This window comes from Macaca mulatta, chromosome X, assembly GCF_049350105.2.
Source record: "Macaca mulatta isolate MMU2019108-1 chromosome X, T2T-MMU8v2.0, whole genome shotgun sequence".
NCBI classification, from domain to species: Eukaryota; Metazoa; Chordata; class Mammalia; order Primates; family Cercopithecidae; genus Macaca; species Macaca mulatta.
In genome coordinates, this window is record NC_133426.1 from 156,913,909 (window position 1) to 156,940,489 (window position 26,581).

Consider the following 26,581-nt stretch of genomic DNA (forward strand, 5'->3'; position numbering starts at 1 on the left):
AAAGAATATATAGCCTCATAATGAGCTGTTAGCCGCAAGGAAGGCAGGATTAGTGTGCTTTTAAAAGCAAAAGCCACCAACCCTTGCTGTGACATAAAAACTCAGCAGAGTTTATGGAAAGACCAATGCTTACATTTGAAAAGCTATCAATAAGCAGATCTGGTGCTTTTATTTAATACGAGGAAATTACTCATGTCAAAAGCATAGTCACATTACAAACCTGAGTAGGAATTTCAGCTGCCAGTGAGCATCATAGGGTACTCTAGGAACCATTGCATTACATGTAGCTGTTAATCAGGGTTACACTGGATGTATTGAAATTTTGTTTAGTGGTAACTGAAGGATGAGATTCAGGACAAATATTAGCAGGCTGACCTGTGTGGCATTTGTTTCAGTCATTTTTGATAGAAAAATTAAAAGGGATCTGAATATGAAAATTGTTTGAAGCCTAAAATACTTCCATAATGAGCTGATTGCCTGTCTTCTTTTCCATGCCATGCCAAGCTGGGACATACTTTATAATTCATTTCCCAAGTGAGAAGTTGAGGTGTAATATTTTGTCACTTGGCTTGAAGTTTTCATTTCTTGTTGTTTGTCTTTGTATTCTATCACAAATGGACTCTTCTTTTATCTCCTCTAAGTGGTTTGTGTTTGTCTGTAGCCCAATAACTTCTACATATTTTATACCCATTACTTGACTGAATTATCTTTTTATTTCTAACAGTTTTTCTGTGTACTCTCTTCAGTTTTCTAATGATACAGTCATGCCATCTGCAAAAATTACTGTTACCTGATTTCTTTTTCTTATCTAATTGCACATGCTCATTGTAATACTCAAGCTGATTCTAAATTCTAATACTCATATTTCAAAGGGAGGTTTTAAAAATAGCCACAATTTTGGGGGAGAATATCAAGGAAGAACCTGCCCTGCTATATAGCAAGACTTACTTGGAACAGAGTAGAGCCCAGAAACAGACCTGCATCGATGTGGAGACTTGGAATAGTAAGAAGGTGGTGATGTAACACATCCCTATGAGTGGAATGTTCAGTAAACGGTGCTGGGACTGGAAATAAAAGTTAACATGTGAAAACAGAACTGCTAACGTTTCCCCCAAAACCTCTTCCTCCTGCCATCTTCCCCATTTCAGTTCGTGGTAGCTTCAGCCTAGTTGCCCTGGCCAGGAACCTTAGAGTCATCCTTCACACCTTTCTCTCCCACACCCCATGTCCAATCTGTCAGGAGAGCTTGTTGGGCTCTGCCTTCAAAACACATGTAGAGTCCGAGCACTTCTCACTGAGCCCCCACCACCACGCTGGTGTGTGTTGCCTGCCCTCTCCCGTGTGTGGCAGCAATGGCCTTCTAGCTGGACCCCCTGATGCTACCTTTACTTCTTTCTGCTCTTCTCAACATGGCAGCCAAAGCAGATCATGCCACTCAGCTGCTGGAAACTGGCCAGGTAGCTGCTCACCTCACCCAGAGTCCAGGCACAAGTCCTTACAATGGCCTCTTAAGCCTCGTGTGACCTCCACCCCACCCCTTACCTCTGTGACCTCCTGGCATCCTCACCAACAACTCTTTCTCACATGCTCAGCTTCAGCCAGACGCCTCTGCTCTTCCTCAGACACTCAGGTATCCACTTGATGCCCTCCTTCATCTCCCTTAAGTCTTTGCCCAAAAGTTACCTCTTCAGTGCAGCTCACTCCAACCATCCAGTTTAGAGTGGAATCCTCTTACCCTGCTCTAGTCTTCTGTAGAATTGATCACCTTCAAACATTCTGTGAAACTCCCAGGATGGTTAGGTTCGTCGTTTGTCCGTCTCCCCCTGCTAGAAGATAAAGGCCATAAAAATAGTCATTTGGGCCTCCTTTGTTCACTGGTGGATCCTGAGCACCTAGAACAGTGTCTGGCCCTCAGTTGAATTTTAAGAGAAAAATGGACAAAGGATATTAGCAAGCATCCCACAGCACTTACTGGGTGTTAGGCATTCTGCCAAGCATTTTTGAAAAACTTCCCACTGCCAGGTCACACCCTAAAAGTCACAGTGATCATAGGGAGAATGGGATTAAGAGACTTCTGCAATCCTATGGGGCTTTGTAACTGGAGCACTAATGGAAGCACCAGTCCCAGTAGAAATGTGGGCACAGTTCCATCTCTGCTGCATTTGTACCTGGCTTTAGCTGATTCACACCTTGGCTGCCTGTAGTGGGTAGAATGGTGTGTCCCCCAAAAGACAGCGACCCAGAACCTGTGAATGTGACCATATTTGGGAAAAAGATCTTTGCAGTTGTAATTAAGTTTAGGATCTCAAGATGAGATCATCCTAGATTTAGGGTGGGTGAGCCCTAAATCCAATGACAGATGTCCTCAAAAGAGAAAGGAGGGGAAGATTTGAGACCCAGACATAGAGGAGAGAAGGCCATGTGAAAACAGGCAGAGATTGCAGCGATGCTGCCATAAGCCAAGGAACACCTGGAGCCACTAGAAGCTGGAAGAGGTGAGAAAGAATTCTCCCCTAAAGCCTCCAGAGGGTGCATGGCCCTGCTGACGTCCTAATTTGGGGCATCTGCCCTGCAGAACCATCAGAGAATAAATTTCTGTTGTTTTAAAAGCCACCCAACTTTGTGTTAATTTTTTAGGGCAACCTCATGGCTCATGCTCCCTTCTCTGGGATACAGGTTCTAGAAAGTGTCTGCTTCTAATAGAGACCATTCTCCTGAACATTAAAAATTGGATCCAGACCAGATACAGTGGCTCACATCTGTAATCTCTGCACTTTGGGAGGCTAAGGCAGGAGGATCACCTGAGCCCAGAAATTCAACACCAGCCTAAGCAACATAGTGAGACCCCCTGCCCCATCTCTACAAAAAAAAAAAAAAAAAAAAAAAAAAAAAGTTTTAAGTAGCCGGGCGTGGCAGTGCATGCTTGTAGTCCTAGCTACTTGGCCGGCTGAGGCAGGAAGATCGCCTGAGCCCAGGAGTTCAAGGTTACAGTGTTCAAGGTTTTGCTGAGCTATGATTGCACTGCACTCCAGCCTGGCAACAAAGTGAGACCCTTTCTCTTAAAAAAAAAAAAAAAAAAAAAAAATTAACTGCAGCATTCTTCATCAGTGTATTGTCTTCACAGCTTCCTTGTTGGTGCTCACAGCTTCAGCAAATAGTTCAACACAGTAGAAAGCAGGATGGTTCTGGAAACCACTATATGTGGAAGGCACTTCTGTTAGATGTTCAGCTTTTTTCTTTTTTTTTTTTTCTTTTTTTCCTTCAAAAAAAAAGGGGGTGGTGGATACATGTGCAGAACGTGCAGGTTTGTTACATAGATATACGTGTGCCATGGTGGTTTGCTGCACCTGTTGATCCATCCTGAGTTCCCTCCCCTCACCCCCCACTCCCCAACAGGCCCTGGTGTGTGTGTTCCCCTCTCTGTGTCCATGTGTTCTCAATGTTCAGCTCCCACTTATGAGGGAGAACATGCAGTGTTTAGTTTTCTGTTGCTGTGTTAGTTTGCTGAGGATGATGGCTTCCAGTTCATCCATGTCCCTGCAAAGGACATGATCTCATTCCTTTTTATGGCTGCATAGTATTCCATGGTGTGTATGTACTACATTTTCTTTATCCAGTCTATCATTGATGGACATTTGGGTTGGTTCTATGTCTTTGCTATTGTAAATAGTGCTGCAATAAACATGTGTGCATGTGTCTTTATAGTAGAATGATTTATATTCCTCTGGGTATAATGGGATTGCTGGGTCTAATGGTATTTCTGGTTCTAGATCCTTGAAGAATCGCCACACTGCCTTCCACAATGGTTGAACTAATTTACACTCCCACCAACAGTGTAAAAGTGTTCTATTTCTCCACAGCCTTGCCAGCATCTATCATTTCCTGACTTTTTAATAATCGCCATTCTGACTGGCATGAGATGGTATCTCATTGTGGTTTTGATTTGCGTTTCTCTGATGATCAGTGATGATGAGCTTTTTTTCATATCTTTGTTGGCCACATGTATGTCTTCTTTTGAGAAGTGTCTGTTCATATCCTTTGCCTACTTTCTGATGGGGTTGTTTATCTTTTTTTGTTGTTGTTGTAAATTTGTTTAAGTTCCTTGTAAATTCTGGATATTAGACCTTTGTCAGATGGGTAGATTGCAAAAATTTTCTCTTATTCTATAGATTGCCTCTTCACTTCGATGCTAGTTTCTTTTGCTGTGCAGAAGCTCTTTAGTTTAATTAGATCCCATTTGTCCATTTTGGCTTTTGTTGCAATTGCGTTTGGTGTTTTTGTCATGAAGTCTTTCCCCATGCCTATGTCCTGAATGGTATTGCCTAGGTTTTCTTCTAGGGTTTCCATGGTTTAGGGTTTTACATTAAGGTCTTCATATATTGCTTAAGCTTTCTAGAAAGTGCTTGCCCCTGATCCCTTCAAAACATTAACTTTCTGGAGTACTGTTCTGTTGTATATCTTGACCTGGGTGTGATAACTTAAGTGTGTATGTATGTCAAGATTCACTGAGCTGAACATCTGAAGATTTTGCACTGTGCGTGGTTTATATCTCAGTACAAAACTTTTAAAACTTAACATGCTGGGAGAATCGCGTTATGCTCCAGCCTGACTTCTGCCTTTGTATCAACATCAATCCCTTGTTTACTCATCAAAGTAGTCACCATTGTAGCAAAAGATGCTATTAACTCACTTCACTCACACAACAATGCCATGTGAGGGCTATGCTGTTTTGATTCCCATTCTACAGATAGGGAAATGGAGGCACACAGAAGGTGAGGGGGCAAACCCAGCATTCACACCCAAGGCGGAGCATAGCAGAGCTGCTATGGCTGTCAGCCATGTATTAAGATGGGCAACACGCACATGAAAAGATGTTCTAGCAGAGCAATACAAACAAAAACTACTGTGACATACCATGTTACAGCCCTCAAATTGGAAAAAATGATAATAATCGTATACTCCCAAGTTCTGGTGAGAATGCAGAACAATGAGAACTGCCAGGTATCACCAGCAGGAGCCTCTCTGCAGACAATTTGGCAGCATCCGGTGAGGTTGAAAAGACCATATTCTACTTCTCAGCAGTTCCACCCCTAGGAAAATTCCTTAGAGAAACACTCGCATATGTGCTTGAGGAGATGTGTACAAGGATACTCAGTACAGCATTGCACACACTACCGAAGAACCCTGGAAATCACTGATTACCCGTCAGCCTGGGAAGGGGTGGAGAAACTGGTTTATTCCTTCAATGCAACTTAACAAGGATGAAATTCAGAAAACATGTTGGGTCAAAATGTCAATTAATAAATACCAGATGGTACCAGTGATGTAAACTCTGATAAAATACAAAGTAATACTGTATTTTGTTGCTGGATACTCACAGGGAAAGTGTCACAAATCTGCACAAAAAGGAAGGTCACATGGCAACTTGAGAAGAGTTGTCCCTCAGAGTGAAAGAGAACAGTGGGCCTGGGACAGGCAACACGGGAGACTGGAGCTGTGTTTGGGCTGATAAATTTTAAAAGATGGTGACACGTGTGAGGAAATGTGTACATTAGGTATTTCTTGGTGAACAAATACTTAGTACTTGGGTGTTTAGTACTGTGTGTTGTACTTTCCTGTATGTGTCAATGAGGCAGTAGTTAAGGAAAGTATGTATTATGTTAAACTTTGAGTTTACATAATACCTACTTAACTTATTTACAAAGCAGCAGTCGCAGCAGATGGGTGGAACAGGTGAGTTCTCGTGACATGCCTGGCGTAAAGTGTAACTCAAGTCTCTGGTTCTCTCCAGCAGCCGAATCCAGTGGAGCAGCGTTACATGGAACTCTTAGCCTTGCGCGATGAATACATAAAGCGGCTTGAGGAACTGCAGCTCGCCAACTCTGCCAAGCTTTCTGATCCCCCAACTTCACCTTCCAGTCCTTCGCAAATGATGCCCCATGTGCAAACTCACTTCTGAGGGGGGCCCTGGCAGTGCATTAGAGCTCGAAATAAAGGCGATAGCTGACTTTCATTTGGGGCATTTGTAAAAAGTAGATTAAAATATTTGCCTCCATGTAGAACTTGAACTAACATAACGTTAAACTCTTGAATATGTGCCTTCTAGAATACATATTACAAGAAAACTACAGGGTCCACACGGCAATCAGAAGAAGGGAGCTGAGATGAGGTTTTGGAAAACGCTGACACCTTTAAAAAACAGTTTTTGAAAGACAAAATTGAGATTTAATTTACCTCTTGAGAAATACTATATATACAATATATATTTTGTGGGCTTAATTGAAACAACATTATTTTAAAATCAAAGGGAAATATGTTCATGAAATGCATTTTCCTGAAGCTGCTTAACAGTTGCTTTGGATTATTTAATATGAATCCAAATGTGAAAGATGCATGTTACTGCCAAAACCAAATTGAGCTCAGCTTCTTAGGCATTACCCAAAAGCAAGGTGTTTAAGTAATTGCCAACTTTTATACCGTCATAAGTGGTGACTTAAGGAGAAATAGCTGTATAGATGAGTTTTTCATTATTTGGAAATTTAGGGGTAGAAAATGTTTTCCCCTAATTTTCCAGAGAAGCCTATTTTTATATTTTTAAAAAACTGACAGGGCCCAGTTAAATATGATTTGCTTTTTTTTAATTTGCCAGTTTTATTTTCTAAATCCTTTCATGAGCTTGCCTAAAATTCAGAATGGTTTTCGGGTTGTGGCAGACCCCAAAGAGAGCACTGTCCAAGGATGTTGGGAGCATCCTGCTGCTTAGGGGAATGTTTTCACAAATGTTGCTCTAGTCAATCCAGCTCATCTGCCAAAATGTAGGGCTACCGTCTTGGATGCATGAGCTATTGCTAGAGCATCATCCTTAGAAATCAGTGCCCCAGATGTACATGTGTTGAGCGTATTCTTGAAAGTATTGTGTTTATGCATTTCAATTTCAATGGTGTTGGCTTCCCCTCCCCACCCTACGCGTGCATAAAAACTGGTTCTACAAATTTTTACTTGAAGTACCAGGCAGTTTGCTTTTTCAGGTTGTTTTGTTTTATAGTATTAAGTGAAATTTTAAATGCACAGTTCTATTTGCTATCTGAACTAATTCATTTATTAAGTATATTTGTAAAAGCTAAGGCTCGAGTTAAAACAATTAAGTGTTTTACAATGATTTGTAAAGGACTATTTATAACTAATATGGTTTTGTTTTCAGTGAATTAAGAAAGATTAAATATATCTTTGTAAATTATTTTACGTCATAGTTTAATTGGTCTACCAAGTAAGACATCTCAAATACAGTAGTATAATGTATGAATTTTGTAAGTATAAGAAATTTTATTAGACATTTTCTTACTTTTTGTAAATGCTGTAAATATTTCATAAATTAACAAAGTTTCACTCCATAAAAAGAAAGCTAATACTAATAGCCTGAAAGATTTTGTGAAATTTCATGAAAACTTTTTAATGGCAATAATGACTAAAGACCTGCTGTAATAAATGTATTAACTGAAACCTAAAACTATTTTCAGGGCTGTAAGTGTGTATGTGTTGGAAATGTGCATGGTGGCCATCTGATTTCTTTTCCTGGGTCTACTTCATGTACTTTTTATCTCACTGGCAACCTTGCAGGGCTCTCCCAAAATTTCAGCAAGATTGGGCATTTAAGTGCATTAACAATGCAGATTTTAAGAGTTACAACTGTCTAGGAGGATGGCTTTTGCAAAAGTGAACACGCAAAACTTCAGGCTCTGAATAGGGAACACAGCAGTTGATAGTAAGGGATGTGAAGATACTGGTTAAATAAGCCATAGTTAGTTGATGTCTCGTTAGGTAAGAATTTTTAAAATTCTTCAAACAATATTGCCAGTTGGAAATTATGTTGTTTACATATGTACATTCTAAGAATGCTGAATAGTTATAGCAGTAAACTAAAACTGACCATTTTTTGACAATCAGAATAGATCACGTCCAACAGAGCTTAAAGAAAAATCAGAATAGGACTCTTAAATGACTAAGTGTATCTTTCATAACGATGAGTATTTGAAGTACTTTGTGAAGTCCTTCCTCAGACATTGCCGCATTGAACCCTCACTAGGACCTTATGAGCTAGGTGGCATTCTGTTACCCCTATTTTTCGACTGAGTAGAATGCCATTGTTCCAGGCGTTCACTGACATGGCCCACGTCCTACAGCACCACCACAGGTTCATACTGATGTTAGCCTGAAGTCTACATTTGAGTTCCCACTGAATGGCCTGAGCTCTGCCTTTTGGAATGAAATTGAAGAACCTCTCTTCCTGGGACAACTCTTCAAATAATTCAGAAACATATATTTTTGATAATAGGTTTCATTTCTAAATATAGTCATAGCACTTTCTGACCTGTTTTTGATAGTGCAGCAAAGCTTATCCTTTTGCTTTTTTGGAAGGAATAATACTCAAAAAGTCTCAGAATAAGCTGAGTAGTATTTTATCACTTGCATAATGCAGATCTGTGGTGTCATTCAGACAACTCTTGTGGCATTTGGGTACATTAGGCAAAAGCAGGACTGTCTAAATGGAAAATTCTTAATGTGGGAATTTATTAAAGAGTGTATACTCCTGTTACTGGAGGATGCACCCACTGGTGGCCATTAAAGCAAAAGAGGGGACACCCGAGAGAAATGGGAAATGTATGCAGTGCGCACCCCACAAGCAAGAATAATAGCACACTTGCAGAAAAGCATTACATGGTTGAACTACATTTCAGTTGAATTTTTTAGGTTTACAGAACCACTAAAAGTATGAAGCTGGAATACCAATATTTGAAGTAGTCTGACATGCCAAACTGATTGGTAGATTTATAAGTTAAGGGATTGTTACTGAGGTCTTCCTTCCATATTGAACATACTTGGAAGAGGAAAGAGGAGTAAAATGCAGGATTTTCACTTTCTTATGAGGCTTAGATTCAGACATGGATTAGTTCTTATTTGCAATTTCTCCTTTAAAATCAAAGATGATAACGTATTTCAAACACATAAAGTGGCTCAATGCTTAGACACGACCATTAAGGCTTAGCAGTTTGTTTCTCTGGCTTTTGAGAGCACTGCTTATTTGTTTCCAGCCGTTCTGAAATTGTTTCACAGTGGCTTCCATGTACATTATAAAAGTTGCTTACATTTCATGAACTCTGTATCACAAAGCTATGTTAGAACCCTGGATGGGATGTGTGGAAACCAGGGTTCTCATCGGCACCAGCAGTGACTTTTCCTGAAGGAAAGGTGTGAGTGAAGTCCTCGCCCCCAGATGCTACCGATATGGAGGAGGCCTCGGCCTCCATCTGCTCAGTGAGGGTGTGGGCTGCACGTTCTCAAAGTTTCCTTACAACTCACACAGCCCTTCTCAGAAATGCAGTGTTAATGACATTTGATTCACCTTTTTAATTTTTTTAAATTTACAACTGACACGTTGTAGTTGTATGTACTTACGAGGTAAAATGCGATGTTTCAATGTATGTATATAAGCCAGGAGCAGAAAAACAAACACTGTATGGCTTCACTTACATGTGGAATCTTAAAAAGTTGATCTCATAGTAACAGAGAATAAAATGGTTGCCAGAGACTGAGGAGGGTAGTGGGGAAGAGGGTACCAGGAGAAGTTGGTCAATGGGTGCCAAGTTACAGTTAGAGAAGAATAAGTTTTGGTGTTCTCAAAAATGCATTTTTATCACTCATGCATGTAAAATATTTATCACACAAGATGACATTTGCCTCATATGAGTTTCCTGTTTCTGCTGTAAGAAACCCTCACAAACTTAGTGATTTATTATCTTACAACAAATGTATTAAAATTCTAGAGGTCAAAAGTCTGAAATGGGTCTCACGGTTAAAATCAAGATGTTGGCAAGGCTGCATTCCTTCTGGAAGCTCTAGGGAAGAATTATTTTCCTTGCTTTTCCAGCTTCTCGTGGCCACCTGCATTCCTTGATGCCACGACCCCTTCCTCCATCTCTAAAGCCAGCAGCAGAACATCTTCAAGTCTCTGACTCTCTTTTTGCCTCCCTTTTTGACTTTTAAGGACCCTTGTGATTACATTGGGCCCATCTGTACAGCCTAGGATAATCTGCCTGTCTCAGGGTCAGCTAATTGGCAATCTTAATTCCTTCTTGTCTTGTAACATATTCACGGGTTCTGGGGATTGGGCTGTGGGCAACTTGTGTGTGGGGGTGCATTATGGTGCCTACCACACCTCAGTTCCTTTAGCTTCGGATGGTCAGGGTATGCAAGGTGAGAAATCAGACACTGCTAGGCTTTCCTATTACAAGCTACGCAATTATAATTAGGTAAATGACTAGTTCATTTCCTTATATCTCAGACAAAATTTACACTTACAGTTGCCTTCAGTTTTATTCTCTATTTCTATTGTTGCTTCTATCCAAAGCCCCAGACCATGTACTTCAACTCCCTTCGTCTCTAAATGGAAGAAAGGGAGCTATCAATTTGGGCCATATGTGCCAAACACTGTACTATTTAGCCTCCCCATAACCTTATACAATTGATCATAATTTTTTGGTCGTTTTACAAATGAGAGAGGCTCAGAGCCAGAAGTATTTTTTATTTAAAGTAAGATCACTTCAACAAATATTTTCTATTATAACACAGACCCGTGCCAGCTGTTGAAATACAAATAAAGAAAACAGTAGGCTCCTTCAAGGAGCATCTGGCTTAGTGGGAAGACAATCCAGTTAACCAGTAATTTCCAAGCAGGGTGCTGCCTGCAAGGATAGAGACAGATGGCAGACTTCTGGGCCAGTATAGGGAACTAGGGAGGAACTTCTTGGCAATATTGTCAGAACTGAGCCTTGGAAGCTAAGTAGACATGCAAGGCTGGTTTAACATATAAACATATAAATCAATGTAATATACCACATTAACACGATGAAAGATAAAAACCATAAAATCAACTCAATTGATGCGGAAAACCATTTCACAAAGTTTAGCATCCTTTCTTTTATGATAAAAACTCTTAATAGTTTATACTTTAAAAGTTCGTCAACATCATAAAAGCCAGTTATGAAAAACCCACAGCTAACATAATCAATGGGGAACAACCATTGAGGATTGCTGAGGATTGCTCCCTCAGGGCCTTATACATCTCCTACTATTGCACTTGCCATACTTTGTTGAAATTATGTGTTGAATGTCTTTCTTCGTCACTGCACTCTAAGCTGCCTTGTTCTTAGCTATAATGCCCAATAGGGTGCCTGGCACAAGGTAGGTGCAAAATATATATATTTATTTGAATGCATGAATTGGTGAGTGAATGAACGAAGGGTACACAAGAGTGGGATTCTCTTTCTAGAGGGTTTGCTCTAAAGAAAGGAGAGAGATTGGATAATAACTGTTGAGAAATGAGACAGACAGAATGGGCTTTTGAAAGGAAGAGACTTTCATGGGATCATACATCAGGAGGAAGAAGCCAGTGGCAAATGAGAGATTGCATAGAGAAGAGGGAGCTGTTACTTGATTGAACAAGGCCTCAGAGTGGGGATGAGCCCAAGGACACAGACAGAGTGGAATTTGCTTTGCACAACAGAAAGGACTCCTCTTCCTCAGCAACTAGAGGAGTGTGGGTGCAGATGAAGAAACACTGATGGAGGGAATAATGGTTCCTCAAAGATGTCCATGTCCTCATCTCCAGAACCTGTGAATATGTGAGGTTACGTAGCAACGGGGAATTAAGGTAGCAGATAGAGTTAAGGTTGCAATACTAGCTGACCCTTATATGAGGAGATCGTCCTGGATTATTGAGGTGGACCCAATGTCATTACAAGGCTCTTTAAAAGTGGAAGCTGGAGGTGGAAGAGACATAAGAGTCACAGCCATGCCATGAGAGAAAGACGACTGGCCATGCTGGCTCTGAAGACGGAGCAAGGGGCCAGGAGCCAAGGACTGCACAGCCTCTAGAAGCTGGAAAAGACAGGGAACAGATTTTTCTCTAAAGCATCCAGAAGGAACACAGCCCTGCCCACACCTTGAGTTTAGCCCATGAGACCTGGGTTGGACTTTCATCTCCAGAAATAATAAATTATTATTAATATGACATTAATAATAATTAGTGAGATAATAAATGTATGTTGTTTAAGCCACTAAGCTTGGGTAATCTGTTACAGCAACCATAGGGTATGAATTCAAGGGGGATAGGGAATTTGAGGGAGTTCATGCCTGATTACCTCAATGTTCTTACACACTCCCACTATACCCACGATAGCAGAAGCCTGTAAGGAAAATTGCTTGGCCCAGAGCAGAGGAGAGGGAAGAAGATTCAAATGTCCCTGAGAAGTGGTGCTCACTAGCAGGCTTTCCAGTATAGTTCAAATTCACTTCACCTCAGTAGTTCAAAAATCCTCAGGCACCAGTCTTGTGGTGCCCCCAGGTGCTTGGTGGAAGCAAATGCTCTATGGAGGAACACACCTTTATCAGCAGGCCTCTAAGAATTCTCGCAAATCATTTTTCAAAGAAAATGAACATCTCCCAGTGAAAAGTAGCAGACAGAAAGTCTTCAGCGAACATCAATAGAAACAAAAGAGCAGAAAAAGACTTGTAAGACTTCAGATTATTCAAATTATCAGACACAAGCAGTCATTCTGCCGGAGTTGGCTTATATAGGTTTGTCAGAGACAACTCTGAGCATCTCTTCCTAATTCTGTATTCAGTGATGTCAAGGTGGTACTTTGAAATTGGCCAAGCTGGGAAGAGTTACGCCACAGAAATGAGCAAATGCTACAAATGAAGGCTTTGTCTTTCTTCAGAGAGCTGATAATTAAAAATGTACTAGAACATTGCTGGAGGCAGGTTAGAAAAATGAATATGAAAATTATCTTTAAAGAAATAAAATCTAGGTGATCTTGAGTTTGACAATGAGTGTTTAGATATAAAGCTGAAGCACAATCTCTGAAAGAAAAAATTAACAAAATGGGCCACATTAAAATTTAAAACTTCCATGAAACATACTTAAGAGAATGACGAGACAAGCTGCAGATTGAGAAGAAATCTTTGCAAAACACATATTCGATAAGGACTGTTATCTAAAATATAAAAAGAACTCTTAAAACTCAACAATAAACACAATACATTTAAAAAATGGCCAAAAGACTAACAGACACCTCACCAAGGAAGATCTACAGATGGCAAATAAGCATATGACAACATGCTCCACATCATATGTCATCAGGGAAATGCAAATTAAGACAGCAATGAGATACCACTACACACCTATTAGAATGGCCAAATCCAAAGCACCAACAACATGAAATACTGGTGAGAATGTGGAGCAACAGAAATTCCCATTCATTGCTGGTGGCAATGTAAAATGACACAGACACTTTGGAAGACAGTTTAGTTTCTCACAAAGCTAAACAAAGTCTTACCATATGACCCAGCAACCATGCTCCTTGGCATTTATCCAGATGAACTGAAAACTTATGTCCAGGCAAATCCTTCACACAAACGTTTCCAGCAGTTGCCCCATGTTTGTCACATAGTTGCCGCAGTTGGTAGCAGTGAAAATGTTCTTCAACAGGTGAATGGGTAAACAAAACTATGGTACATTCAGACAATGAAATGTTATTCAGCACTAAAAAGAAATGAGCCTATCAAGCCATTAAAACACATGGAGGAACCTTAAGTGCATATTGCTAAGTGAAAGAAGTCAATCTGAAAAGGCTATATACCGTATGACTCCAACTATGTGACATTCTGGAAAAGGCAAAACTGTAGAGACAGTAAAAAGACCAGTGGTTGCCAGGGGTTCAGGGAGAGGAAGGGAAGAAAAGAGGGAGGGATGAGTATGTGGAGCACAGGGGATTTTTAGAGCACTGAAACCAGAAACCATTTTTTATGATACTATAATGGCGGATACATGTCATTACCATGTATTTGTCAAAACCCACAGAATGTACAACACAAAGAATGAACCCTAATGTAAACAGTGGACTTGAGTTAATAATAATGTGTCAATATTGGGTCATCAATTGTAACTCGTGTACCACATTAATGCAAGATGTTGATAATAAGGAAACTAGGATGGGGGGTGGGGCGTGCTGTGAGAGGGTATATGGGAACTCTCTATAATTTCCACTCAATTTTTCTGAAACCTAAAACTACATAAAGGTCTATTATTTTTTTTAAAGGCACCCCCGGTAATTTTGTGCAGCTGGTCCAGTGCCAAGTGTTTAGAAATGACTATTTCAGGCAATACCTACATATTGGTCAAATTGCATCCTTAAGTAGATGTCATTGAAAGAATTAATCACTGATTACAGAATTAGCTCCTTTTGGAAAGGTTTGTTGTATTGATTGATACTTTGGACAGAAATAGGCGTAAATGTAGGGATTTCTTTCTTTGGCCCTACACCTGTGGAAGCAGTGCCTGGTAGGATCTTGTAGGGGGAATTCAATCATCAAGTGGGACGTGGATTGGAAATAGGAAGACATTAGATTAGCGTTTCTTTCAACCCAGTAAGTCTGTGAGTCTCTACACCACTTATCAATGCATTCTCAGCTCCAAAGCCATCCTCCTTTAACTGCTCTGTGATAATGGAGATGGGCTTTGTAAATATTTATCAGCTGGCAAAATGTAAATCCTTGTCAGTAGAGGGCGCTAGAGAGAGAGAGACCAGAGGAGGAAAAAGCTTTATCTTCCAGATTCTGGGGTGCCTCATCTTTTTGCCTCCTCCGGAGCACAGCTTTCTTTCTCTGGTGCTGGGCTCCTATGCACATGCTTTCTTTTGTGCTAGGCCCATGCATGTATTATCCTAAAGAAAACTACGTCAAAGCATTTAATAATCAAACTCCCAAAGGTCAAACATAAAGAAAGAATCCTAAAAGCAGCAAGAGAATAGAAACAAATAACATACAATGGGGCCCAAATATGTCTAGCAGCAGACTCTTCAGCGCAAACCTTACAGGCCACGAGAGCATGGCATAGCGTATTTAAAGTGCTAAAGGAAGAAAACTTTTATGCTAGAATAGAATATCCAGCGAAAATATCCTTTAAGCATGAAGGAGAAATAAAGATCTTCCCAGACAAACAAAAGCTGAGGGATTTCATGAACACCAGACCTGTCCTATAAGAAATGCTAAAGGGAGTTCTTCAATCTGAGAGAAAAAGGATATTAATGAGCAATAAGGAAGTATCTGAAGGTACAAAACTTACTGGTAATAGCACAAAGGAAAACACAGAATATTATAAGACTGTGTGGTGTGTAAAACACTCTTAAGTAGAAAGACTAAACAAAGAATGAATCAAAAATAATAACTGCAACTTTTCAAGACATAGACAATGCAATAAGGCAAAGAGAAACAATAGTAAGTTTAAAAACAGGCAGATAAAGTTAAAATGTAGAGTTGTTATTAGTTCTCTTTTTGCTTATTTATTTGTTTATGCAATCAGCGCTAAGTTCTCATCAGCTTAAAATAAAGGATTATAAGATAGCATTTGCAAGCCTCATGGTAACCTCAAACGTAAAAATATACAACAAATACACAAAATGTCAAAAGCAAGAAATTAAATCATACCACCAGAGAAAATCACCTTCACTTAAAGGAAAGAAGGAAGAAAGACAGGAAAGAAGGAAGAAAACACCACAAAACAAACAGCAAACAAATTACCAAATGGCAGGAGTGGTCCTCACTTATCAATAATAACATTGAACGCAAATGGACTAAACTCTGTAATCGAAAGACACAGAGTGACTGAATGGATGAAAAAACAAGACCCTATAAGAAACTATTGCTTACAAGAAACACACTTCACCTATAAAGATACACAAAGATGAGGCCGGGCGCGGTGGCTCACGCCTGTAATCCCAGCACTTTGGGAGGCCAAGGCGGGCGGATCACGAGGTCAGGAGATCGAGACCATCCTGGCTAACACAGTGAAACCCCGTCTCTACTAAAAAATATACAAAAAATTAGCCAGGCGTGGTGGCAGACGCCTGTAGTCCCAGCTACTCAGGAGGCTGAGGCAGGAGAATGGCGTGAACCCGGGAGGCGGAGCTTGCAGTGAGCCGAGATCCGGCCACTGCACTCCAGCCTGGGCGACAGAGCGAGACTCCGTCTCAAAAAAAAAAAAAAAAAAAGATATACAAAGATTGAAAATAAAGAATGGAAAATATAGTCCATGCTCCTGCTTCTCCAATGGACTCAAAATCTCATCCAAGAAAAGCATTTTAGAATATCTTTCTCATTCCTAAATAAGCACATCTGCACACCTCTCCTAAGTAAGACCTGATGGTTACTGTCTACAAATTTCAGCCTCTAATTACATCAAGTCAATTACTATGCTATTTCAGACTTGGAGAAAAGGATAATCCATATATAATATCTGATGTTTTAACTTATATTTGAATGTGAATATCTCTAGCATTTGCAAAATCCCTAACATTCAAACAAGAGTGTTCAAACTCTGCGCTGAAGGCCTTACAAAGCAGTCCAGCTTTGGAGTCCAGGTCTCCTGCTGCCCAGTCCACCCTAGGGCTGCAAAGCATCCCTGCCCGAGGCCAGACTGAGTTGACACCTGTCTGCATAGGTGGCAAAGAGATTGTGTGCTTTTCTCCCCACTTTTGGTGAGCCCCATGCGGTGGTGCTCAGGATGAAAAGGATCCCCCTAACTCCGGCTGACATCTACTTGCCAAGCAGGGCAATGGAAGGCTTCAACATTGGTTCTCAAAGATGGAGCCTCATGTACACAGTCCTTACTCGGCAGTCCTATGTTATGGTCCTGACACACAACAATGGCAACAAGAACAATGGCAACAACAACAACGGTGGGGCTTGGTTTTGTTTTCATTTTACTGGTCCATGCAACTCAAAAGTCTGTGACTAGGTGGTCTGAACTCACTGTCTTTTTGCCCTCCCAGTCATTTCTGTCCCTTGGGAGTGCTCTCAGCAGAGTCCACACCACCTCCTTGCAGTCAAATCCAGGGAACACTTCTTTGCCCTGTCTTACCAGATGGCCCAGCAACACTTGACACTCTGGATCACTCCTTCCATCTTAGAACACTTGACTTTCTTGGCTCCCATGCCCCCTCTGTCCTGACTCTTTGCTTGTCTCTGGCAACCCCCTCGAGCTCTTCCCAGGCTGCTCTTCCTTCACCTGCCCTGTCAGTGCCAATGATCTAGTATGTCTCCTTGGCTCGCTTGTCTTCTCATTTTACATGTTTTCCCCAGGCAAATTTACACATTCTCATCAGGGCCAACTTCATGGGTGTTTTGACCTGTGCACTCACACAGGGCCCCATGCTTAGAAAGGCCCCATTCAATGCTTTCCTATCACCATCTGGAAATCTGTAATACTTTTGAACAAGATACCCTGCATTTTTCATTTTGCACTGGGCTCTACACATTACACAGCTAGCCAGTTCTGCTTCTCAAGGTTTTACACCTTTAGGCTGAAATCTGTAGCCCAGCCTTTCTCCTGTGCACCAGACCCACCTATCCAATCTTTCCTGGACATGTTACAGGTTCTTCCCCTTCAAATAGCTTCTCTTTCTTTTTTTTATTTTTTTATTTTTATTATTGTTTTTTAATCTCAGGGACTGGCATCACTTTCTACCCAGTCACCCAAGGTCAAGATTTATTCTGAAGACAATGTTCTTCCTTTGGCTTCATTGACAATCTCATCTTCCAGACTTCCTCCTATTTCTGACTCTTCTCCCTCCTTTGCGGACCACTATATCCCAGCTGCTTGCTCAAATGTGGCTGCCTTAAAGGAATTTATCTTGGAGAAATGTATGTGTTTACTGAGTGGGGCAAAAAGTGTGTCTCTGAAACATGCTTGCCAGGTTGAGGCAAGTGGAGTCTCTGGAGCTTTGAGAGTATGAGATCTCTGGACCGCAGTTTCTGTGTGAAGGCGAGCTTGACACTGCAGTGTAGAGCACCTGTCATAGACTGAGGATATAGGAATTTCAACATCAAAGAATGGTGGATGGTGGAGATGATGGGAGTGGTGAAGCAAAAGCCTCCCGAGGCACCCTTTAGCCTTGCCAATAATTGAACTTGTGGCTGAGAGCCTTCCGGATAACTTCTAAAGACAAAGTTAAGTCATCTGTGGTGTTTTTTTCTGTAGTTTATTGTTTTAGTCCATTTTCTGTTGCTTATAACAGAAGACCTGAAACTAGGTAATTTATAAAGAAAATAAATTTTTTCTTACAATTCTGGAGGCTGGGAAGTCAAAGGTCAGGGGGCCATATCCGGTGAGAGACTTCTTCCTGGTGGAAACACTGTTGCGTCCCAAGGCAGTGCAGGGCCTCATATGGTGAGGAAGCTAGGCGTACTTGCTCAGGCCTCTCTTCCTCTTCTTGTAAAGCCACCAGTTCCACTCCCATGATAATCCACTAACGCATTCATAAGGGCAGAGCCCTACTGATACAATCACCTTTTAAAAATCCAACCTTTCAGTATTGCCACCCTGGGGATTAAGTTTCCAACACATGAAATTTAGGGGACTCATTCAAATCGTATCACTTAGGAACCTGTGGTTTTAATAATCCCACTCATTAGCTGTACTGATTTGAAGTGTCATTGAGAATTGCTACTTCACAAAAGAACCTTTGGACACTGTCATGGTTAATTTTATGAGTCACCTTGGCTAGGCCATGGTGCCCAGTTGTTTGGTCAAACACCAGTCTAGATTCTCTCAGATGAGTGTCTTAGACCATTTTGTGCTGCTATAATAGGATACTACAGATTGGGTAATTTATAATGAATTGAAGTTTATTATTCTGAAGCCTGGGAAGTCCAAGACTGAGGGTCCTATATCTGGCAAGGGCCTTCATGCTGTGTCATTCTATGGCAGAAGGTAAAAGGGCAAGAGAGAAGCAAAAGGGGGCTAAATTCTTCCTTTTATAAGGAACCTACTCATATAATGGGAACCCACTCCCACAATAACAGCATTAATTCATTCACAACCTAAAGATTTCTTAAAGGTCCCACCTTCCAACACTGTTGCATTGGGGATTTAGTTTCCAACACATGCTTTTCGGGGGATACATTCAAACCATAGCAATGAGAGTAACATTTAAATCAGTAGACTGAGGCGAGGCGCAGTGGCTCATGCCTGTAATCCCAGCACTTTGGGAGGCCGAGGTAGGTGGATCACTTGAGGTTAGGAGTTCGAGACCAGACTGGCCAAAATGGTGAAACCCCATCTCTACTGAAAATACAAAAATTAGCTGGATGTGGTGGTGTGTGCCTGTAATCCCAGCTACTCGGGAGGCTGAGGCAGGAGGATTGCTTGAACCAGGGAGGCAGAGGTTGCAGTAAGCCAAAATAGTGTCACTGCACTTCAGCCTGGGTGACAGAGTGAGACTCCGTCTCAAAAAAATTAAAATTAAAATTAAAATTAAAAATGAAATAAATAAATAAATAGACTGAGTAAAGCAGATTATTCTCCATAATGTGCGTGGGCCTCATTCAGTTAGTGGAAGACCTTAAGAGAAAAGACTAAGGTCCCCTAAAGAGGAAGAAATTCTGCTCCAGACTGCATTCAGATTCAGGACTGCAACATCAACTTTGGCTGGAATTTCCAGCCTGTTGGTTTGCCCTGTAGATTTCAGACTTGCCAGCCCCCACAAACACATGAGCCAATTCCCTAAAATATCCAAGTCTATACACATACATATACACGTACACACATGCATCCTATTGTTTTTGTTTCTCTGGAGAACCATGACCTAGTGCTTCTGGTAGGCAGTCTTGTACCCCCAGTATGTCTATGCCCTAATCCCTAGAATCTGTGGAGAAGAGTTTTTTTGAACTGCCAAAAAAAAAGAATTTGTACATGTCATCCATGTGTCATCCAAGCTCACCCACAAAAAATTGGATCGAAGTCCAGCTATTTTAAATTTTATTTAATTTTGGCTGAGTGCGGTGGCTCACATCTGTAATCCTAGCACTTTGGGAGGCCAAGGCGGGTGGATCACCTGAGGTTGGGAGTTCGAGACCAGCCTGACCAACATGGAGAAACCCCGTCTCTCCTAAAAATACAAAATTAGCTGGACGTCGTGACGCACGCCTGTAATCCCAGCTACTCGGGAGGCTGAGGCAGTAGAATCGCTTGAACCTGGGAGGCGGAGGTCGCGATGAGCTGAGATCACACCATTGCACTCCAGTCTAGGCAACAAGAGCTAAACTCTGTCTCAAAAAAAGAAAAAAAGAAAAAGTTTTATGTAATTTTTTTATTGGGCGGCCTCTGAACCAGCATATGCTCAGAGAGACTGCCTTGTTTGCTTTTTGTTTTTGTTTTTTGTTTTGTTTTGTTTTGTTTTTGGAACGGAGTTTCTCTCTTGTTGCCTAGGCTGGAGTGCAATGGCACAATCTCGGCTCACCTCAACCTCCCCCTCCCAGGTTCAAGTGATTCTCCTGCCTCAGCCTCCCAAGTAGCTGGGATTACAGGCAGGCGCCACCACACCCGGCTAATTTTGTATTTTTAGTAGAGACAGGGTTTCTCCATGTTGGTCAGGCTGGTCTCAAACTCACGACCTCAGGTGATCCACCCACCTCGGCCTCCCAAAGTACTGGGATTACAGGCGTGAGCCACTGTGCCCAGCCGAGACTGCCTTTTTAAAAAATTTATTTTTATCAAGAGTCCTGCTCTTTTGAGCTGACACTACAAACCCTCCAAATGATGGGAACATTTCTCTGCAGTGCAGTCACATGTAGTTCCATTGAGGATTAGCTTTGCTCAGTCCTAGCAAAATTCCGTTTTTGAGAAATTTATTTTACAAGGGATGATCAGGTCCACTTTCATATGCTTAATTTGTTTTCCAGAAATGAAAGTGATGACCCCAACCATAGTTTCCAAATCGTGAAGCTGAAGGTTAAATAACAAAGAGTTCCTCTGTCCTCAAATTTTATGAAAAGTAGCCAACTTTTTATTACCTCTCTTTCCTGAGTTCCCTTCCAACTGTCTACTGGACAACTCCACTTGGATACCCACAGGTACCTCCCAAGACTGCTATGCACTGTTGCACAGGTTGTGAAGTGCACAAGGGGGTCACATCTAAGGGGGACTGCTATGGTCTGAATGTCCCCCAATATTCACTTGTTGAAACTTAATCCCCATGGTGGTGGTGTTAAGAGTTGGGGCCTGTTGGGAAGTGATTAAGTCATGAGGGCTTGTCCTCATGAATGAGATTCAGTGACCTTATAAAAAGGCTTAACAGAAGGTGTTCACCCTTTTACCCTCTGCCATGTGAGGACACAGCGTTACTCCTCTCTGAAGAATGTAGCAACAAAGGCACCATTTTGAAAGCAGAGAGACCAGGCCCAGACCAGCGAGAGTTTTCATGTTTCCCATCCCAGCCTCCAGAACTGTGAGAAATAATTATTTATTGTTTCTAAATTACCCAGTCTGTGGTATTTTGTTATAGCAGCACAAACAGACTAAGACAGGGATCCTTCAGAATGAGGTCCACATAGATTTCTAGGTCTATTATGGCAGTTTCTTGGCATATGGCAGCCAAAGGTTGAGCTTTAACAAAATTGGTATACTATGACAATTTTATGATAACAGAAGTCCAGTGTTGTAAGGAAGGGGTTTCTTTTTTCTGACACACACAAAGGCAACATATGGGCTTGGACTTAGGGTGGGTCAAGCTCAACATGTCCAGAACCAATTCATCCTGGTCACTGACCTCTCCCACCTGCCTGTCATCCTGGATTCCTTCTATCTGTGGCTGATATCTCCTTTACCCAGTTTTCCAAGTCTGAAACCTCAGTGCCAGGCGTGGTCCATGTTGGCATCTCCTTCCCTCCTCATTTCATGTCCAACAGTCCATCAGTCACTGAGTCCTGTCCAATGTTAGGGTTCATGCATCAGGTCTTCCTTGATTATGACAACTTCTTAACTGACCTTCCCACAGCCACTCTTGCCCCTCCAATCCATCCTCCATCATGCAATCCTAGTGATCTTTCTGGAGTGGAAATATGATCACTTCACACTCCTTGTCACCTCTAACAGGGTTTCTCAAAGTGTGGTCCTCAAACCAAGTATATCAGAATCACTTGAGGTGCTTTATCAAATGTGGATTCTTAGCACCTAACTACTAAATTTTCAGATTCTCTGTGGTGAAGCTCATTAATCTGCACATTAATGGATGTCCCAAGCCATTTTCATGTGTGTAATTTTGAAAACTACCACTTTCTACATAAACATGTCATAAACATGCATAAACATGTCATAAACATGCAGCATACTCATATACATTTCCCACTTCCCCAGCAGGGACTGCAGAGTGCAGCTGGGCATTCAAAGGAGGCCTTTCCTGTTTCCTGGTGAGCATCACCATGGGCCTGAGAAGTCACTCTTCACCTTGCCTCCCACCACACAACTCCTGTCCTCTTAGAGTGATTTCTAGGAATGCAGTATAGTCAACCCAGCAACTATGACTAGACCCCCATGTGGGCAGAAGGGGGTGGTAGGGCCTGTGTGTGTTCGGAGACAATTCACCATGACTGTCTCAGGTTTCAGCATGGTCAGGGTTCTCTGAGGAAATATATTTACAGCCCAGTTAATAAAGTTGGTATGAGAAGACATTCCAACCCAGGGTGTAAATGTAAATCTCCACAAAGGACATTTGTTTACATTTGATCACTCATTCCAAGGTAAGGAGCATCTCTCTCCCTGCAGGGGAGAATGGGCAGGTCAGTAGCAGCCAGAGTTTCCTGCCTTGGGGTTTTCTCTCCCGTGGTGTATCCCATTACATGTGCAGATACTATCTAGCCTCCTATTGGCCAAAGGCAGTTACAGGCCAGCCCCCGTTCAAAAGGAGGGGAAATAGATACCACCTGTTTTTGTTTTGTTTTTTGTTTTGTTATGTTTTGTTTTGTTTGAAACAGAGTCTCTCACTGTCACCCAGGCCGGAATGCAGTGGCACGATCTCAGCTCACTGCAACCTTTGCCTCCTGGGTTCAAGCGATTCTCCTACCTCAGCCTCCCGAGTAGCTGGGATTATAGACACACACCACCATGCCTGACTAATTTTTGTATTTTTAGTAGAGATGGGCTTTCGCCACTTTGGCCAGGCTGGTCTTGAACTCCTGACCTCAGGTGATCTGCCCACCTTGGCCTCCCAAAGTGCTAGGATTACACGCGTGAGCCACCACGCCCAGCCGATACCACCTCTTAATGTAAGAGTGGCAAGTTTGCACTGCAGAACAGCATGCCACTCTGTGGAGACTGGGGTTCAGGATGCAGATCCAAGCTATTGCTGTGGCTGCTGATTTTGCTGTGAATAATAAACTGTCTTTGTTTTGGACCCACAGGCTTTATATTTTCTCTGAGTGTTAGAATGTGGTGATCAACTAAACTTTCAGCTTGCCAGCAGGGTAAAATCTTAGATTATAACAGCTTCTGACCTACTACTGTGGAGTACCCTCCTTGGAGTGTGGCTATGATTTGTGCATGGATTCTGACAGCTGAATGGGGAAGGGAGCTGAACAGGTAAGGGATATTACTTCTCTGGATCATTCATCAAGAGCAATGCTTGGGTGCTCTATTGCTGCACAAAAAATCACCCCAAAACCTAGTGGCTTAAAGCCATAATTTATTAGTTTCCAAAAATCTGTTAGTCAATTGTATGATTCACCAGCTTCATGTGGTGTTTGCTAGGCCACCGGAATGACTGAAAGACTTGAAATGGCCTCACTCGCTTAGCTGGCAGTTAGTGCTGGCTTCTGGCCATGATGCCTGGGGAACTCAGCTAGGGCTGTTGGCTGAGAGCTTTGGTTCTCTTCCATATGGGCCTCCCCTTGTGGCAGCTTGGGCTTCCTCAGAGTATGGCAGCTGACTTCCAAGAAGGAGTATGCACAGAAACCAAACTGGAAGCTGCAAACCCCTTAAGGGTTAGCCTTGGAAATTACACAGCATCACCTCTGCTACATTCTATTGGTCAAAGGGGTTACAGGGCCAGTCCACATTCAAGGAGAGGGTAAACAGAACCCACCTCTTGATGTGTGAGTGGTAAGGTCACCTTGCAAAAGAGTGTGTGGGATGGGGGATACTATTACAGCTGTCTTTGGAAGCACAATCTATCAAATGGACATAGATGGGGGACTATACAATAGCATTTCTCCAAGTGCAGTAAGCCCTGCATCAGAATCATGGGAGCTTTTGCTGAAAATGCAGACTGGGGCTGATTCTTGCACACTAACATTTGAGATCTGCTGAGCTGCAGAACAAAGCCCAAACTTGTTGGCCTACCAGTCCAGATCCTCACTTACCTTGTCTGACTTTATGCTCCAGTAACACTCAATTTCTTGGCATTCTCTTACACATAATAAGCTATTTAACCTACAGATATGGTTTGGATGCTTGTGCCCTCCAAATCTCATGTTGAAATGTGAGCCCTAATGTTGGAGTTGGGGCTGAACAGGAGGTGTCTGGGTTGTGAACTGGATTGTGAACATCCTGAGGGTGGACCCCTCAGGAATGGCTTTGTGGCCTCCCTGTGGTAATGAGTGAATCCTCGTTCTATGAGTTCATGCAAGAGCTAGTTGTTTAAGAGTCTGGTGCCTCCCTCACATTTCACTTGCTCCTTCTCTCACCATGTGACATGCCTGTTCCCTCTTCGCCTTCTACCGTGATTGTAAGCTTGCTGAGGCCCTTACCAGAAGCAGATGCCAGCACAATGCTTCTTGTACAGTCTGCAGAACTGTGAGCAAAAATAAACTTCTTTTCTTTATAAATTACCAGGTCTCTGGTATTCCTTTATAGCAAAGCAAAACAGATTAATATACCTACTAATCCACACCTGTGCCCATAACTGTGCCTTCTGCCTGGAATAACTTGACTCCTTTGCCTCATCAAGGATTTACTCATCTTTGAAGATTCAGTTTTATGTCACCTTTTTGGGGAAGTTTTCCTGACCTCCTCTTCTCCTATGGATTGGGGTAGGTGTTCCACTCCTGTGCAACCGTCCCCATTATAGCACTTGCCAACTTGTAATGTCATTGTTAATTTGTCTGTCCCCTTCACTGGATTGTGAACATCTTAGGCAGGGATATGTCAGATTCATCTCTGTCCTCTAAATCCCAAGTGTACTTAACTGAATTGAAAGTATGATAGTGTCACAGTGAATTCCTCTTTGACCTAATCTTTCTTGAAGAATATGGTACTTAAAATATGCTTAAAGTTGCACTGTTTTCTTTCTGACAATTCTCAGCACAGCTAAGATGCTTGCAGCTACTTGTAACAAAATACCCAACTAAAAGTGGGTGTCTTAGCGTGCTCAGGCTGCCAAAACAAAATACCATAGACTGGGTGGCTTAAACAACAGAAATTTATTTTCTCACAACTCTGGAGGCTGGAAAGTCCAAGATTAAGGGTCCAGCAGGGACCTAGTAAGGGCTCTGTTCCTGGCTTGCAGATGGCCACCTTCTTGCTGTGTACTCACACGGCCTTTTCTCAGTGTGCGCATGAGTGCATGACATCAAGCTCTCTGGTGACCCTTCTTAAAAAGCACCAGTTCCATCAGACTAGAGCTTGGCCCTCATGACCTAATTGCCTCTCAAAGACCCCATCTCCAAACACCATCACACAGGGAGTTAGGGCTTCAACATATGGACTTCAGGGGGATGAAAACATTCAGTCCGTAACAGTGGGCTAACCGTTTGATTTAATAATTTTAGAAAGCCAGCAACCTGCAGTAGGTGATTCTCCAGTGGGAGATAGGAGGTATTATTGTCTGGGGATCTTCCTTTCCTTCCTCCTAGCCCTCCTCACTCTGTCATCTTCTTACCCCAGGCTCACCTCCTCTTGTGAGTAAGATGGCTGTTGGGGCTTCAGGCATCATATCCTCAAAGTTCAGTTTGAAGTTATTAAGCTGGTAGGGCAGGATGGGTCTGGGATGGGCATGAGTAACTCCCTGTCTGCAGGTCTGCCTTTTAACAGTGAGCGAATTGTTCCCTTTATATCTCCTTTGCCAGACCTGGGTCATAGGACTCCTGTCTACACCCAGAGCAATCACAGGCAAAGAGGCTTAATCATGAGCCACACACCCATTTCCAACTTAATCGGGGTGAGGTGAGAGGGGATGAGCTGTTGGATATTCGAACCCACACAAAATGAGCAAGGAAATAAATCTAGCCCAGAAAGCCAATGTCCTAAACGCCTCACCAAGATATTGGCTTGATTTTCATAGCAGTGATTTTTAATCAACAGAAGTTAAATGTTGGTCTTAACATAAACCATGGGCGGAAGCTCCGAGGGCGGCATCAGAACACTTGGTTGCCCTACAGATGGCAAGGAGGTGGGTTTGTGGCGGCGGGGTGGGGGGGAGGGCGCGGGAGAATGGAGGGAAGAATGGGGTGGGGAGGAATTGCTAAAATGCACGGAATTGCTCGTGCTTCAAGATGTCAAGACCGAAGGAGCTTGAGCTGTCCTATACCTTTTCTGGGAAGGACAACTGAGGGGGGGAATCATTTTTAATACCTGAATGTCTTCAAACTTCTTTTTACACCCCACGTCTCTGCAGTCAACCCGGTGTAACTATAGAGCGAAGCACGCTACGCATAATCCGTTTGGGGATTCCGAACCCCAGTGGCTCTGTACGCA

General features: G+C 42.2%; 2 protein-coding genes and 1 long non-coding RNA gene across 12 annotated transcripts in view; 2 read left to right on the plus strand and 1 right to left on the minus strand.

The window, feature by feature from the left end:
* MTM1 (myotubularin 1) overlaps positions 1–7,507 on the plus strand; it is a 100,890-nt gene extending 93,383 nt beyond the window's left edge. For 5 of the 10 annotated variants that reach the window (XM_077987710.1, XM_077987709.1, XM_015128385.3 and 2 more), the window contains one exon: positions 5,792–7,507. In XM_077987710.1, the coding sequence (XP_077843836.1) occupies positions 5,792–5,959 (168 nt within the window). In that variant the 3' untranslated portion in view covers positions 5,960–7,507. 10 annotated transcript variants of the gene reach the window in all.
* LOC114674655 (uncharacterized) lies at positions 945–26,561 on the minus strand. Its single transcript, XR_003725778.2, has 3 exons — positions 26,459–26,561; positions 1,736–1,826; positions 945–1,064 (listed from the first exon to the last, which is right to left on the minus strand). It is a non-coding gene; the product is annotated as an uncharacterized LOC114674655 (long non-coding RNA).
* The window catches only part of MTMR1 (myotubularin related protein 1), a 79,079-nt gene continuing 78,756 nt past the window's right edge, over positions 26,259–26,581 (plus strand). The window contains exon 1 of the mRNA XM_077988077.1: positions 26,259–26,276. Coding sequence (XP_077844203.1) covers positions 26,266–26,276 — 11 coding nt within the window. The 5' untranslated portion in view covers positions 26,259–26,265. The remainder of the gene's footprint in view (positions 26,277–26,581) is intronic.